Source organism: Rhagoletis zephyria, unplaced genomic scaffold (genome assembly GCF_001687245.7).
Source record: "Rhagoletis zephyria isolate East Lansing unplaced genomic scaffold, Rhagoletis_zephyria_1.1 Rzeph_scaffold_00306, whole genome shotgun sequence".
NCBI classification, from domain to species: domain Eukaryota; kingdom Metazoa; phylum Arthropoda; class Insecta; order Diptera; family Tephritidae; genus Rhagoletis; species Rhagoletis zephyria.
In genome coordinates, this window is record NW_016157390.1 from 272,351 (window position 1) to 285,185 (window position 12,835).

Below are 12,835 nucleotides of genomic sequence, written 5' to 3' on the forward strand. Positions count from 1 at the left end.
TTCGATAGTTTTCTGCACATACGTTTCGGATGAACACTTTAGTGGGAGAACTGATCTGAAAAACGTCCGAAAACGGATGAAACATCAGGTTTTTATACGGAATTGTTTCCATTTTCGGATATTTTGCTGGCTGGGTTATTTCAAATCAATTGAAATATACATACATACATATATATGAACACACATGCATACATATTAATTATATTTTCTTCCATTTTCTTGTGATTAAATATTTGTCTATTCTCAGAAAACTGCTCAATTCACACACGGCATGGATATTATGTTTAATGACCTTCAACGTAGCAGTTACAATTACTAATTTTCAATTATCCATTTTCTTGAAACAGTTGTAAATTCTTGCTGAACAGTTGTTACCTTAACGCACCAGTTCTCCCATTTTGGTCATAGGACTGTCTCCTTCTTACACATAAAATTTCAATTCAACTCAAGTGAAAGGAGAGGCTTCTTCCAAACTGCGAGAATATTTGAAAAAGTTAGAGCTATGGCTAGGTTCGTGGAGGATAAAGGTTAACGAGAGCAAGTGTGTTCAGACAACATTTACTCTGAAGAAAGAATCTTGCCCACCACTAAAAATTAACAGCAAGGCTATACCACAAAAAGATAGTGTCAAATACCTTGGGATAACACTAGATAGAATACTTACCTGGAAAAAGCATATAGAAAACAAAATTTCTCAAGCGAAACTAAAACAAGCAAGCCTTCAATGGGTTAAAGGACACAAATCTAAATTAAGCCACCAACAAGATGTTGATTTTTAATATGATGATTAAACCATATTGAGCATATGGACTTGGGCTTTGGGGCACAGCGTGCAAATCCATTTTGAAAAGACTTCAAAGACTGCGGTCGNAACATAGCCCCCATACCTTAAGGTAAGACGTATTCTACGTCAAAAATACTAATATTCACAAAGATCTTAATGTAAATACGTGCATGATGACATAAGAGGGCTAAGCACCAGTTACTCAGTACGGTTAAGGAACCACCCAACTCGGCTGGCAAGAGATCTTCTAATGAGCCATATAATATATGTGGATATCCGCAATATATCAATGCCGGCTCTGGAACTCGTCCTTTCAGACCGACCACCCAACCCCAGGGTCAGTGCGGCTGGGAAACCTGTCCTTTCTGACCAAACATAGCCTACTGGATTGTAATTACTTAAATATGCAAAACCGCGTATGAAGATAATGCAAAACCGCGTATGTGACGTTGCATAAATTATTTTCTAGAGAGTAAAAACACTTCTATTTCAAAATGGTTCTCTTTTTTATAAAGCAATCGCATTTCTGGCTAGTATATTTCAGGACGAATGGATAAGGATTGAGCCAAGAGCTTGTGTGAGTAAATCCAATTTTTGGCAGCAAACGTCAGTTACGCGGTTTTGCAGAATGACGATACGCGGTTTTGTACTTTAAACGACGATATACAGATCTCTTAACGGCGTGTCTTTAACAAGTGTCGTTCTACTGCATACAACCTAGAAACTGAAAAATACGATGGTTTTCCTTTAAGCTTAATATCCAGCTCTTAAGAAAAGCAAAAACTCCATATAAAATGACGTACAAGAAATGGCTAAGAAATTTTCTTGAGTCAAATTTCCTTAAGGCAGTACGCAGTTCTTCAGAAATTTAGTACGCTTTCTACTACGGTTTTCTTAAGTTTTTTGTGAAAAAAGAGCACAAGGCAACCCAGGTTTGCAACAGAAGTATATGCCCGTTCCATTATTTCTTGAGGAAAGAGTGAGGCAACAGGCTGTGAGGTATAAAAAATTTCAAAATTCCTTGGACACACACGCGAAATAATGGCAATTTTTTCTTGACCGTTTTCTTAAGAGCTGGATACTAAGCTTTAAAATGAAGACCAACAGAATATTTGTTCTGAAAATGATGTTCTACCAAAAGATCATCGGAATCCATTGACAGAGGTGGTTTGGATTCCTCGATCTCCCAGAATTTGTGCAGTGTATGATCTACATCCGAAACCGTAATATGCGAAGAGGTGGACGAAATTTCTGAATCTGTACGATCCACAAGCAGTTATATTTCCGAATCTGAAATTTGAGTTGGCTTACTTTAAATCTAGGGTGTGATACGATTTCCGGCTCAATTTAAAATTAATAACACAATTTTTAATTCAATTATATAGTAGCCGGAGTAATGAAGTAGTGTAACATGAAAAAATATAGTTTGGGAGAAACGAGTTATAAGTTTTTATAATACAACCGACCAAACTTAAACTTCATATGTGCGCTTCTTATTCAAAATATTTACATTTTAAGTACACCACACTCTCTATTGATTCCTTAGCTAATAATTCACAAAAAATATGTTTCCCATTTTTCTGAAAGCATCTGCTTATACACTATTTTATCTTTGAACATTTTTATATGAAATCATTGTACACTATTTTATTTATTTGCATACTCAGAAAAACGAATTGATGTATGTCGATATTACACTGTTTCATTATTCACATTTTGAAGCTGCCTGTGAAAGTAAGCAGCAATATAATGAAGTACTCTAGCGTTATTTTAATATTACAAGAATTTCTTTGGGATTCTGTTAATAATAGTCCAAGTGCACCATACACTTTTTGTAAACAATTGTAGTACCTAAACTGTCATTATAAAATTGCGTTTTTCGCGAATAAGTTCGTGATCCAAAAAGATGTTAAAGAGAACTAAAGATTGTCTATCCGATGGTATGATTATCGAATAACAGTGCATTTACACTGTTTCTTTATTCCAAAATGGTTTCAATGGGGGAAAATACATTCGGAGGTTTGACATTGTCTACCGAGGGCGACCGCTATTGGAAAAAGTTTTTCTTGAGGTATCGAGCTCTGGACCTACCTGGACCTACCGAGCGTTAATGCGCACCTTAAATCACTCGATCACGGCGTAGTAACTATAATAATACTTAAGGTACTAGCTCTAAGTATGCATGTGGAATATATGTATAAAACTTTGATTAAAACGCTGTCACAGTTTTAATTATTAAATTTGTTGCTTATCACATTAGAAAACATAAATTTTAATTTAATTAATTATCGCATATAAAAAATGTATAAAAGTTCACAACTTAGTGCTAATAAATCAATCCATCAATAAAAAATACACAAAGAAAACAAAAAAACCATTTCGTGGCTCAAATATCTGGACAAAAATAACTCATCAATTTCGCCGTCTCAGATAGATACATACACATGCGTTTACATACATATGCATTTAAAAAGCTGATTAGAGGACATTGGAGCATGAGGCTTAAAATCAGAGGCACTTAAATTTAAGTTCTACCCATCGCTTTCATCATCAGCAGCACCAACGCCACCGTCGGCAAGATCATCAAGTTCATCATTCACTGGAGTTAGCGATTAGATGCATTTATTCGATGGCCTCGATTATTTCATATTCCTCATCCAGTGAATGGTCGTAGTCGATGTTGTATTTGTTTTTGATTTTACTCTTGTAGTCTTTAAGTTCATCATTATCCACATTATTGGCATTGGTTGATGTACTTTTATTCTTGTTATGCTTGCCCTGCGAATTATTGCTGTTGCGGCTATTGCTGTTGCTGTGATTACTATTATTTCGGCTGTTTAAGTTGCGACCATTTGATGATACACCACTTTGGTTTGATATACCGTAGCTTATATTATTCTTATTCTCATTCCTTTTGCTATTGTTATTGCTCTTATATTGATAGTTGTTATTTTTATTGTTGCTATTATTATTGTTGCTGTCATTGTTACTATTTCCACTACTATTTTGAGAGTATTTGATGTTGCCTCTAAAACTAATTTTTGGTAAATTATGAGTGGTCAGCAATGAGTTTTGGTGTAACTGTTGCTGATATTGGGATTGTGGCTGTGGTTGAGATTGCTTATTAAGCCGTGTTTGTGTTCGCGCAAATTCTGATCCGGTTAACTCACTCAAGCCATTAATTTCGCGAGCATCATAATAGGCATCGTCCACATGAAATTTTTTGGGCGTCCTTTGTCTTTGTAGTTTTTGATGTTGTTGTCGTGAATACTGCAGCTGTTGCTGTCGTTGCCGTTGGGTTTGATAATTTTGATTTTGTTGGCTTAATAAGCTGGATTGATTTATATGATTGGCCTTATATCAGAGGTACTGCTGAGGATTCGGTTCGGTGGTTTGGTATAGCTCATCGTTGTTTTTGTACAATTGTTCAGCTACTGGACAGTTAACATTCGTCCACCAATCACAAACGCGTACTGCTTGGTTGAAAACGGTGCCATTGGGACATATAAAAGAGTACTGGTGGCCAGAGTGCAGACACCAATGCCAGATCTAAAAAAGAAAATATATTTTTTAAGGAAGATGAAAAAGGCAATTTTCTATTTATTATTTGCTTTCAACATTGTTTTTTTTTTTAATTTATGTTTATGAAAAAGTGTGTGAAATCTCTGATATATGTATCATGATACTAAAAAGAAGGTAGATTCAATAAACAACTTTTGATTAAAAAGGAGATTTTTGACAATTGCTCAATTGTAAAAAAAAAGTTTTTTGGTAGAGGGGATTTTATATCCTAAATTTGGGAGTATAAATAAAATAGTTGTATTAAAATTTACCTTTTAAAAATAATTAATATCTTTTCTTAAAAAACGTTTATATTTACATTAAATTCGATAACTACTTGCCAAAATCTTTATTTTTACATTAATTAAATTTTAGTGAACTCATTTTAAAATTTTTAGTGTCATTATGTCATCTGATTATTTCACAATTTCACAGGACTATTACAGTTTTCCATATCGGATACGTTTATTTCTGATATATTTCAGACACTGAAATTACAATTTCGATATTGTCTTTGTCCATGTCTTTCAAGTAACATGAAAACGGAATATACTTTGGGACCCATGGGTCTCATGACTTTCAGAGAAATGAGTATTATCTAATTCTAGTATATTTCGATAATATCGTTGTTTCTGTGGGTAAAAACAAATATATTTTACTGTTCAATATTGGACCCCCTCCAATCCAAACAAAATTGATGATGTATCTGTTAGTATGAAAACTAGATTCACAATTATTAACTTATTGAGCATTAGACCCAGGGTTCGGAAATTATCATTTATGATTATTCGTTTTCATTCATTTATGAGATTTATCGCGATCGATAATATTCCAAATCTATTTTTGCATTCTTTTATCGCGAGTGAAAAATGCAAACAAATTTATCATCTCTTACATTCGGGATGCGATCGAAAAAAAAATTTCCGCTGCTTTTCATTCGCGATCGAAAAAAGCAAAGAAATTTCCTCTCGGCCTCTCATAAATGAGAAAAACGATGCAAGTAATCCATTCGCGATCACTCACAACAGCTTATCGCGATAAACTCATCGCGAAAAATTTTCAATGAGGTTCTATGGGAGGTATTTTTCGCGTTTGTTTTGGGTATGCAAGAGAATGCTTTTTAGTTGGAAGGAATGTACGAATATACTCAAATATATGAATGAATATATGACACCTCTTTGAGGTAAAATTTTCGAGTGACGAAAGCTGAACTATGCATGATACAGAAAAGAAGGTAGTTTCATTTAATGACATTCGTTGTTGTTGTTAACCAATTGACTTTTAATAAAATTATGACATTTCATTAAATTCGAGCTACCTGATCACGAGCAGTAATATTTTCTTTAAGCAGAAGGTTTCATCAGTCCACTCAAAGATGTCGAATATGATGAACCTGAAAATTAATGCATAATCTCAAAAAGAGGGTTGACGAAACTAGGTTTCAGAACGGGTGAAGAAAGTGATCAAAATTATACTTATATATATAATATGAATGTTGCTAATTGCTTATCGGAGGGCGGTCTGCGCAAGACAAATTCAAGTTCTTTGCATACATTGGAAATTTTAAATTCGAAATTTGTTGAATTTAATGGTGATACGCTAACCACAAAGCCTAATTTTTTGCAAAATCTGATGAGAAATTTAAAAGTAAATTTTCACGAATTTCATGTGAACAAATATTCCCAAAATTATAAAGTAAAACAAAAATAATTTTTCCCACGTAAAACAAAAATAATTTTTCGGTTTACAACAATAAAATACACTACACAATAATAATTTTGAATCAGATAACTTGATAACCAGGCAAGTGTAAACAACCTCAGTATATTTTCTTGTGTTCTATTTATTAAACTAATGCAAGTTTTTAAAAGTGACAGTCGCTGATATTCTTAAAACGGAGCTCGTAAATCCATCTAGGTCTTATAGAGAGTATTAAGTGAACGACCGAAGCCCGCCGTCAATGAACTTATTGGGCCAAATCTTGGAAATGACTCGCGAGAACGTGATCAACACTCACCATCTATTTGTCGACTTCAAAGCCGCTTTCGACGGCACTAAAAGGAGTTGTTTATACGCCGCGTTGTCTAAATTTGATATGCACGCGAAATTAGTACAGCTTTGTAAAATGACGTTGAGCAATACCACCAGCTCTGTCAGAATTGGGAAAAAAATCTCCGAGCCGGTTGATCCAAACGGGGTTTTAGATCGTGTGATTTCTTTAATCTGATGTTGGAGAAGATTAGAAGGCCTGCGGAATTGAGCCACTCAGGAACAATTAACTACAAGAGTGAGTAAAACCCGCGAAGTTAATTTTTCTTTTCTAATTTGGGTAAGGAAGCGGAGCGAATGAGGATAAGGCAAAGTATCTCCTGCAATCAACCAAACAGTCAGCGCATTCGCGCCTTCGCTTGGCACCTACGTCACTGTTGATAGTTATAATTTCAAGAAAGTAGAGAATTTTGTTGACTTGGGAACCAGCATAAACACCGATGATAATGTCAGCATCGAAATCATATGGAGAATCACTGTTGCCAAAAAGTACTACTTTGGACTAAATAGGTAATTGAGAAGTAAAGTCCTCTTTCGTTGTAACGGGTGATTTTTTTGAGGTTAGGATTTTCATGCATTAGTATTTGACAGATCACGTGGGATTTCAGACATGGTGTCAAAGAGAAAGATGCTCAGTATGCTTTGACATTTCATCATGAATAGACTTACTAACGAGCAACGCTTGCAAATCATTGAATTTTATTACCAAAATCAGTGTTCGGTTCGCTTTACGTCCGATTTATGGTCTACATAATCGACCAAGTGAGCAAACAATTAATGCGATTGTGACCAAGTTTCGCACTCAGTTTACTTTATTGGACATTAAACCAACCACACGAATGCGTACAGTGCGTACAGAAGAGAATATTGCGTCTGTTTCTGAGAGTGTTGCTGAAGACCGTGAAATGTCGATTCGTCGCCGTTCGCAGCAATTGGGTTTGCGAAACACATTTCGAACCGAACACTGATTTTGGTAATAAAATTCAATGATTTGCAAGCGTTGCTCGTTAGTAAGTCTATTCATGATGAAATGTCAAAGCATACTGAGCATCTTTCTCTTTGACACCATGTCTGAAATCCCACGTGATCTGTCAAATACTAATGCATGAAAATCCTAACCTCAAAAAAATCACCCGTTACAAGAATCACACTCTATAAGTAACTCACGCACGGGCTGGCATATGGTGCAGAAGCATGGACAATGAGAACATCCGAAAGAAAGATTTGCGGAAGATTTAGGGGCCTTACGCTAAGCTAAGGCTAAGACGATCGAATGGACTTTGACGCTCCAGCTATGAAAGTATTCAACTTTAAACCCGCTGGTGGTAGCGGGAGGCCCCACAGTGATGGAACGACCAAATGGAGAAGGACTTGGACATGCTTTGTTCAACTCGGCCAAAATCGCTTATGCGCCATATAAGAAGAAGAAGAAGAAAAAGAACAAGAAGAAGAAGAAAGCTAGGCAAGCAAATGGACGGAATTCTCTTTTACGAGAAGTATTATTTTTAATGGCACGGGAGCATGAGGTAAATCTGGGAAAAAAAAATTTCGTTATATGAAAGATAAATTACGTTGAACAGCTCATTTTCTTTTTTAACTTTTTTAAATTTAGTTGTTGTGAGGAGCAAGATGGAAGTTTTACTCTTCACTGAGGAATTTTTGCGAACTCTGTCCCGAAACACACTACTCGAAAAATTAAGCGAGGTTTTAAAAATAGGAACTAGTTCGAAAGCGCCCTACCTTAGAAAACTTATCAAGAACGCCCTACTTCAGAATTTGATTTAAAAACGTCCTATCTCAGAATTTGGTTAAAGAACGTCCTATCTCAGCTGCCGATTCAAAAATGCCTTATCTTAGCACATTTTCAATGTAACTCTGAGATGGGGCTGCCGAGATAGGTCGATCCTCCACTCAGGTGGCGAAATATTTTTCCTTACTCCAATCATAAAAAAAAAACTTTGTTCAAATAATTGTCGTCCCAATGTACCAATCGTGTGACACTGCCTTAACAGTGGTGTAGGCTTCTTAAATATTTCAAACTCATTTTTACTGTGGTATCTACTCACAATCAGGAGATAGTCTTTGTGATACCACGAAAACTGAATGGAGACCATTATTTGGTCTGAAATTAGGAATGCTGCAACTTCGTCATCCTCTTAATAGGTGATACCGGAGGGATCAGTTAAGATTATTAATTTTACTGCGTGTATACCAATCGCACAATGGCATATCCGAAGTCTTTCAACAGCAACAGTTGAAGCTTTGCAACCATGGAGGGCTCCTTTGATTACCCTAGGCTAGAACGATCTTGCCATTGCATATGCACTAGTTTTTACCCAGCGCTCGCTGAGCTTACATGAAGCTCACAGTCCAAGAGTGAACCACAGGAGGGCAAAGCCATCCCCAGTGCTCCATAACCGGTGATAGCGTTTCAAGTGTGCCTTATTGGAAAATACTCTGAAACGGTTGATAGGGAGGTCAGACATTCTCTTACCAATCTCGAGCAAACCACCATAGCGTCCAGGACCCCCTATAGCCGCCTGGCTAAGCCCCGCCTAAGTCAGTTTGCTCATAAGTCATTGGCTCAACTAACGCCCATGGAACGAACGATTTCGGCGGAACGATATCCACACGGTAGATGGGTCAGAGAGACGCGGGTCTCGCGTGGTAGTAGATGCTCTGAACGATAAGAGGAGATTGGGCTTCGATCATAGAATTATAAGGTCGAGAGTGGTGGTAGATGGTAACCAACTCTTCCAGTGAATGCCGTTGATCACTTTGTCCGTACGCTGTCGAGTCCAGTGGTTGGTCGATGTAAGTTAGGACAGCGTGCATATTTTTCGGTTTTTTAACCGTCGGAATTTGTGTGCCATCGACGTAAATAACTAGTTGAAGATTTATCTCTTTCGTCCAGGTGGTTAGACTCTGTATAATGAAAAAGCGATAATGTTCAGGGAAGTAACCGTTTACTTTCGAGTAGAGGTCATTAATCCCATTCTCGGATGCTAGTATCGAATAGTTGATATTGAAGTTAAACAGTAGCGAGCATAGAACACCCCCTGTGGTACCCATTATTGGTTTTGAAGTTTGATCCGGAAAGGTTACAGACGAGTGTTGACCACTCGTATAATTCGCCGACCCCCGTTTGAGTCCCTGTGGAACATAGGAAGTCTCAATGTCATCTAAATAGTAGCGTGAAATGACAGGCGGTATCAAACGCCTTTTGCTGGTCCAACGCTACTAGGACGGTTCTCTCACAAGGGCGTTTTTATGAAAGTTTTAAATCTTTATGATCAAAAAAATCAAATCTCAAAATAGCGGTTATAATATGATCGCAAAAATGAAAATCAAAACTTGCGATACAAAAATAATCGAAAAAAACAAGTAAAGAAGTCTAAGTTCGGACGGAACCGAGCATTAAGTACCCAGCGCAATTATTAAATATAGTTTTTTCCGCTTTTCCGAAAACTACCGCTACATGGTAAGCAGGGGTGGTGTTACCCATATTTCAAACATTTTCGATTCCATCGCCGATTTTCCGAAATTCCTTAATAATACTACTTTGTTTCAAGGGATTTTTGTTAGTATCAATTTTGAGTAAATTAGCGCACTTAAATCTCGAAATATCGAAGTTTCAAGCATTTCTAAAATTTACCGTTATATGACAAGTAGGCGTAATTTTAGTCGCATTTCACCAGCACAATAATCATACCGAGTTTGGTACAAATTTATAAGACGGTTACCGAGTTACACATATGTGGTCATAAGTCAGCGATGCCAACGCGATTTTCCAAAATTATATTATAAACGTATTTTTTGCTAAAGAATTATTGCAAACATCAATTTTGAACAATTAGCTTTAGTATTTACTAACTTATCGATGATTTCGAATTTCTCTAAATTACCGTTATATGGGATGTGGGCTTGGTTATTGTCCGATTTTCAAAATTTTCAGCCATTTGGTATGTTGTATAAAGGCCAACCTGGTGGACCAGTTACCGAGATATATACATGTAATCATAAAAGGGCGTGGCTACGCCCATTTTCCAAAAATTTATAATATTCTTATTTTTCGTCTAAAAAATTATTGCAAATATCAATTTTGAAGGAATAATCTTCAGTAGTTATTAAAATAGCGCAGTTTTCGTATTTCTGGGAGGTAGGCGTGGTTATTGTCCGATTTTTCTCATTTTCAATACCATCCGTCCATCGCCCGAAAGAAGTACACGTACTAAGTTTCGCTATGATATCTCAATTTGTAATCGAGTTATCGTGTACACAGACGGACGGCCAGGCGGACGGACGGACAGACAGACAGTCACCGCTTAATCGATTTTTTTTCACTCTGATCATTTATGTGTACATTTGTCTATCGATTCGTTTTGCCTATTACAAACAACCGTTACATGGGCGTAGCCAAGTAGGGGCAGGGGGGGCTCGAGTTCCCTTATATATATATAAAATAGTACCCTGAAATGCCAGCTTAATAGGGTCGAGACCTATCCTAAAATAACGGTTAAATTTGATCGGCAAAATAGAAATCCAATTTCAACGATTAAACTATGATTTTTAGTATAAAGATCATAACCACTACGGTCCTTTAATTTTACGTGTGTGCGAGTATTTTATATTTTACGTATGTACCTGACAACGTGTCTCCGTATCAGCATAGTAGCCAGGAAGTCGGTTCCGGCATTTGAATGAAAGTCCTTTTGGCACCGATTCGTAGGCAGGATAATCTACGCCCGCAGTGTAGCCATCAACTTGCTGGAAGTAAAAATTAGAAAAAAAATTTTAGAGTAATGGCCTATTGTCAAGCTTAAGTTTAATATGCCATGTTACATTTCTTATAGTTTTTTGGACTTGTTGAGGCAAATTCTGGATTTTGTACGAATAGAAAATTTGAAATTTTTGTATAAACAATGATAGAAAAATTTCATGATTTTCGATTCGTACGAAAACAAGAATACGCCCCATTATTTATGTATTATTTGCATGCATGATCATATGCATGGGAGCATGTACATTGTATGGGTGTGTGTATGTTCATTAAGGGAGTTCTAGTTTAAATTAAAAATCAAAATCTATTACTTCAAGCCATTTTAGCCAAACCAAGAATAATATAAAAATTCGGTTTTGGAAAGCGAACGGGCAGCATAAAAACGAACTGGAAATTTTCCTAGAGCATTTTTCTTGTATCTGAAACCCACCTTACGAAATTTAATAACTTTCAAATTAATGGGTACAAATTCTATGATACTAAGCATCCACAAGGGAAAGCCCGAAGTGGAACAGCCATTCTCATTCATAACAGAACGAAGCACTATGAATTAGAATCAAATAGTAATGAGGTCATTCATAATATTGCAATACACATCGATGATCACTTGGGTGGCCTTAGTGTATCTGCTATATACCGCGGAAAACAATTTAATTACTTTTTCCCAAAGTTTGGCAGTAAGTTTATTGTAGCAGGAGATTACAATACCAAACATACTTCGGGGGGTCTAGATTGATTACACCACAGGTTATCAACTTATATAAAGTAATCCAGAACAGAGGATTTGACGTCTTGTCTACTGCCGCCCGATCTTAATGACTTTGGTGTAACAAATGATATTGCGCGCTAATACAGAAGCATTATTTGACCTTTCTTTATATCATTCTCCTGTCTCTCAATGTTTATTACTTATGAAGAACAACAAAAAAAAATCTTACAAATAAGCGCACAAACTGGGTAAAATACAAAAAGTATGTCAGTTCGCATATTGACCTGCAAATTTTTATAAATTAGACTATTATTATTATTTATAAATTATATGCATGCATGAGCATGTGCATTGCATGTATGTGTGCATATCGTATGTATTTATGACAAATAACGAAATATTGCGCAACATACTTACATACTACATAAGTACGTATGAAAGCATCCACTTCACTGAGTATTCAATTTTTTGCATAATTAAATTCAAAAACTATGCACATAATATGTAATACAATACATATGTATGTATGTATGAGCGCTCAGAACCCTTCTAATGGGTGGCTTTGTGGACGCAAATATGTAGTTTACATGACATGAGCGTGTCACTGAAACAATGGCATACGAATGTAGACATATGTATGTAAACAGCAATAATGGTAGACCATAGTCGCAAACAGTGGCATAAGCCCTGTTCGCGTATGCACTATCCAGTAAATCCAGTACTAATTTTACTGGTTTTTTACTGAATGTCGTTTTCGTACGCAAACACTTGCAAGAAACTAGCAAAGGTGGGGAAATTGAGAGAGCAAAAATGACAGCTGAACTTGCAAGCTTTACTGGATGAATTTTTAATAGCAACTAATTGCTAGTAAGAAAAAAACCTGATGGCATGATGCTTAATGTAATTCACATTACCAAAATAATTGTTTGTGGTGCTTTTAGAGCTGCAATTG

The 12,835-nt window shown here is 36.2% G+C and overlaps 2 protein-coding genes across 2 annotated transcripts in view; both read right to left on the bottom strand.

The window, feature by feature from the left end:
* Positions 1–2,743: 2,743 nt before the first annotated feature.
* On the bottom strand, positions 2,744–4,144 carry LOC108358856 (probable serine/threonine-protein kinase dyrk1; the record flags this gene model as incomplete). The annotated part of the gene is made up of 1 exon (XM_017610353.1): positions 2,744–4,144. A coding segment is annotated over one exon (738 nt), but the record flags the coding sequence as incomplete, so codon positions are not given.
* The window catches only part of LOC108358870 (uncharacterized), a 28,144-nt gene continuing 19,374 nt past the window's right edge, over positions 4,066–12,835 (bottom strand). The window contains exons 2-3 of the mRNA XM_017610386.1: positions 11,039–11,161; positions 4,066–4,333 (exon numbers count right to left, since the gene is read on the bottom strand). Coding sequence (XP_017465875.1) covers positions 4,145–4,333; positions 11,039–11,161 — 312 coding nt within the window. The 3' untranslated portion in view covers positions 4,066–4,144. The remainder of the gene's footprint in view (positions 4,334–11,038; positions 11,162–12,835) is intronic.